Below are 3,434 nucleotides of genomic sequence, written 5' to 3' on the forward strand. Positions count from 1 at the left end.
TTTTTTTTTTTTTGGTACTGGGAATCAAACTTGGGCCCTTGTGCTTGCAAGACAGGTGTCAGAATCACTGAGACAAATCCTGGACCTATCATATAACTTCTTGAGCTAATTCTTAAACATAGTGATTCTTGTTTCTTGACAAATGTTTTTATTTATTTATTGGGGGGGTGCCAATCATCGAGCTCAGGACCTTGTGATTGCAAGGCAGGCAATCAGAAGAACCACTGAGCTAAAACCTCGGCCCCACCTGGATAAATGTTTTTTAAAGTATAAATTCACTTATACCGGGTGTGGTGATGCATGCCTATAATCTCATCACCTACAGTGGCTGGGGCAGCAGGATGGCAAGTTCAAGTCCCATCAGGGCAGTGGTAGAGCATCCTTGGGCTTGATTCCCAAGTTCACTTCTAAGTACTGCTTTAGTTGTGTCCCGTATTTTGATGCACAGTTTAGAAAAACTTTTGATTTTGAAGTGACTATTAGCTCATGGAAAGTTGCAAAAGAACAGAGTCCCTCGACCACTTCTCCGGCTTCCCCACAAGGACATCTCATGTAACTGTAATGTGTGAGCAGGGTGATACTATTGATCAGAGACCTTAGTTTTCAACAGATTTTATATGCACATGCACACGTGTGTGTGTCTGTGTGTGTGTGTGTGTGAGAGAGAGAGTGAGAGAGAGGGAGGGAGGAAGATAATTTACTATTCAGTTCTAAATATTTTAAAATTTCTTTGTTCAGTTAAAGGATACTTAGTAATATATTAATTAACTTTCATACCCAGATATTTGAAGCACTCATTTGCTATGTGATCTCATTACATCTGGCTTAAGAACAGCTATATAATCCTGGCCCTTTGGATGAGCACTGTGGCCAGGGAGTGGACCTGGGTGGGAGAATGAAAACCATACTTTGAGAAGCTGATGGGATGGATGTGGTTTAAATTGGAGGGAGATGAGAAGTTTGTGTCCTGAAGGTCTCAAGGGAGTCTGTACCACAGCAACTGACACAGTCAACCTTCTGCTTCAGAAACAGTGACCAAGAGGCAGGTGGACAGAGATCTCAAGGACTGACAAGAACCAAGCTTGGGACGCAGATTAAAATTAGTTCCAGACTGACTTCTTGCATCTAGGACCCAGACACAGAACCATGGGACCCCAGCATTTACCACCTATGCAGCTGCTCTGCCTCCTTTGGGCCATCACCTTTCTGCCTCGTATGTTCAGTGGGCTGGATCTGTGTCCCTGAGGGAAGGAGGGCTGGGTATCTGGGTTCTTCAGGGGAGCTGAGCTCCTGGTTGACAGTTCAGGGCTAAGAAGGCCATGGCGGGGTAAATGAGTAGAAAAACATTCTCTTTTTTAGAAGCTGGAGCTCTTTTGTGCTATGAAGCAAAAGCCTCACTCTTCAGAGGAGTTGACTTCCGTTACTGGCGCTGGCTTCTTTTGAGGAGCATGGTGTGTGAGCTGAGGGAGGGCTGTGAGGAGACACTGGTGTTGATTGAGACAGGTAAAGTGGGGATAGGGTTTGATATTCTTTCTTTTGCTCATTCGTCTGACCCCAGCTACACTTTCAGTACCCAGGACTAGAGTTCCATGTATTTACTTCACTCTATGTTTAGAAACATGTTAGGAACCCGCAAGAGCAGGGTAGTTCCCAGTTGTTTATACTGTGGACTGGGTGAGAGGGCAGAATGGAAATGGGCAGGTCACTGGAGGAAGGGCTAAGGGGGAGAGAAAAGGGTGGGGCACGAAGGAGAGAGGAGTATAGGGCTCCTGCAGGGTGAAGGATGAGCAGACACAGATGGAGACCCCAGCGGCTGCAGTGAGTAGACATGGAGGGTGAGCAAAGCTGACAGGAGCAGGGAGGGTATAGGAAGCACAGGGTGGAAGAGATGGACTCTGGAGAGGCCCATGATGCTGATCACAAATCCTCTGCTCCTCAGGGACCAATAAGGGAGTTGTGGGTTTTAAAGGCTGCAGCTCAGCCTTATCTTACTCTCCACAAATCTCCTACCTTGTTTCTCCACCCGGAGTGTCCATTGCCTCCTACAGCCGCGTCTGTCGGACCTATCTCTGCAACAACCTCACCACCCTGCAGCCGTTTATGAACCTCAAGGCCAACACTCCTAAGTCGGTACCATCTTCTTCCCATAATTGCCCATCCTGTGTGGGCGAGCACAGCAAGGAATGTCTTCCAAATTTTGTCACCAGAGAGACTTGCCCTAACGGTGCCTTTGCATGTTACAGTTCCACCTTAAAATTTCAGGCAGGTGAGAGGAGAGAAACTTTATCTGATGCCTACTTTATGCTAGGTGCTGCCTAGTGCTTTCATATATCTAAAAGAAGCTGGTGGGATTTGGAGATGGGAACAGGGGTGCAGGGGATCAGGCACTTGAATGCCAAGGAGGAAGGGCTAAGGCTGCTGGTGCCCAAGAGCAGATGTTCTGGTTTATTAGAGGCCTCTGGGAAGAGGGAAGGACTCTTGAATCTTGAAAGTGTCTCTGATTCTTCCCTTTCTTCCTTATAGGGTCTCTCAATACCACTTTTCTCCTCCTGGGCTGTGCCTCTGACTCTGCAAGGCTTTTAGCAAATTTTCAGCATATTGGAAGCATCCGAGTAACCGAGGTCCTAAACGTCTTAGAGAGGTCCCAGGTTACTGGTGCGGGGCCCTCCAGTCGAGGTTCTTCTTGGGGCATCCTCTCAGCCCTCCTGCTTGTCTTCAGGAGTGATATCCAGCTGGACTAGACAAACGCCCCAATCTTGTCACATAACCAAATAAAGTTGTAGAGTTACATTTATGTTTCGTCCTGTGGTCTCTGAGACTGTGAAGGTGTGGAAGGTAAAAGGAGGGCCAAGTCTGTCCAGCCAGTGACTCGGGCAGAAGGGTCTGACGAAATGGTGGGGTCGTACAGCAGCCAAGAACTATCCTTCAGGAATGAAGGGAGCGTGGGGATATTCGCTGATAAGTGAGATTCGGACGATCTGTAGCTGTCCTTAAAGAATGGCCAAAGGGTCAGGTGTGGTGACACATGCCTATAAACTCAGAAATCTAGGAGGCCAAAGCAAGAGAATTGAAAGTTTTAACCCAGCCTGGGCAACGTAGACTTAATGAGACCCTATTTCAAAAATTTAAAAACCAAAAAACCAAAATGGGTTCACGATGTGGCTCAGGGAGAAGGCCCTGGATTCAAGCTGAAGGGGGAAACGCCTAAAGGCAGCTCTCCACAAACCTTTCTTTTTTCTTTTTTCCAAATACACTGTCATTATCTATGAGTTGCTATAATCATAGTGTGTCACTGATGAGAAAATATAACTCCTAATAGAGTGCTCAGTGCACAGAGAGGAGAAATTTTAAGGTAATTATATTTTGAGCATTTCTTATATTTATAAAGCTTTATTGAGATATAGCTCACATACCATAAAAGTCACCTATTTTAA

The 3,434-nt window shown here is 46.2% G+C and overlaps 1 protein-coding gene across 5 annotated transcripts in view; it reads left to right on the forward strand.

Annotated features, from left to right (window-relative positions):
- Positions 1-2,779, forward strand: part of Lypd4 (LY6/PLAUR domain containing 4) — a 7,502-nt gene extending 4,723 nt beyond the window's left edge. For all 5 annotated transcript variants that reach the window (XM_010623286.2, XM_010623287.3, XM_010623284.1 and 2 more), the window contains 4 exons: positions 1,027-1,213; positions 1,360-1,503; positions 1,940-2,266; positions 2,524-2,779. In XM_010623286.2, the coding sequence (XP_010621588.1) occupies positions 1,147-1,213; positions 1,360-1,503; positions 1,940-2,266; positions 2,524-2,741 (756 nt within the window). In that variant the 5' untranslated portion in view covers positions 1,027-1,146 and the 3' untranslated portion in view covers positions 2,742-2,779. The remainder of the gene's footprint in view (positions 1-1,026; positions 1,214-1,359; positions 1,504-1,939; positions 2,267-2,523) is intronic.
- The last annotated feature ends 655 nt before the right edge of the window (positions 2,780-3,434 follow it).

This window comes from Fukomys damarensis, unplaced genomic scaffold (genome assembly GCF_012274545.1).
Source record: "Fukomys damarensis isolate Sample0158 unplaced genomic scaffold, DMR_v1.0_HiC HiC_scaffold_19, whole genome shotgun sequence".
Classification (NCBI taxonomy): Eukaryota; Metazoa; Chordata; class Mammalia; order Rodentia; family Bathyergidae; genus Fukomys; species Fukomys damarensis.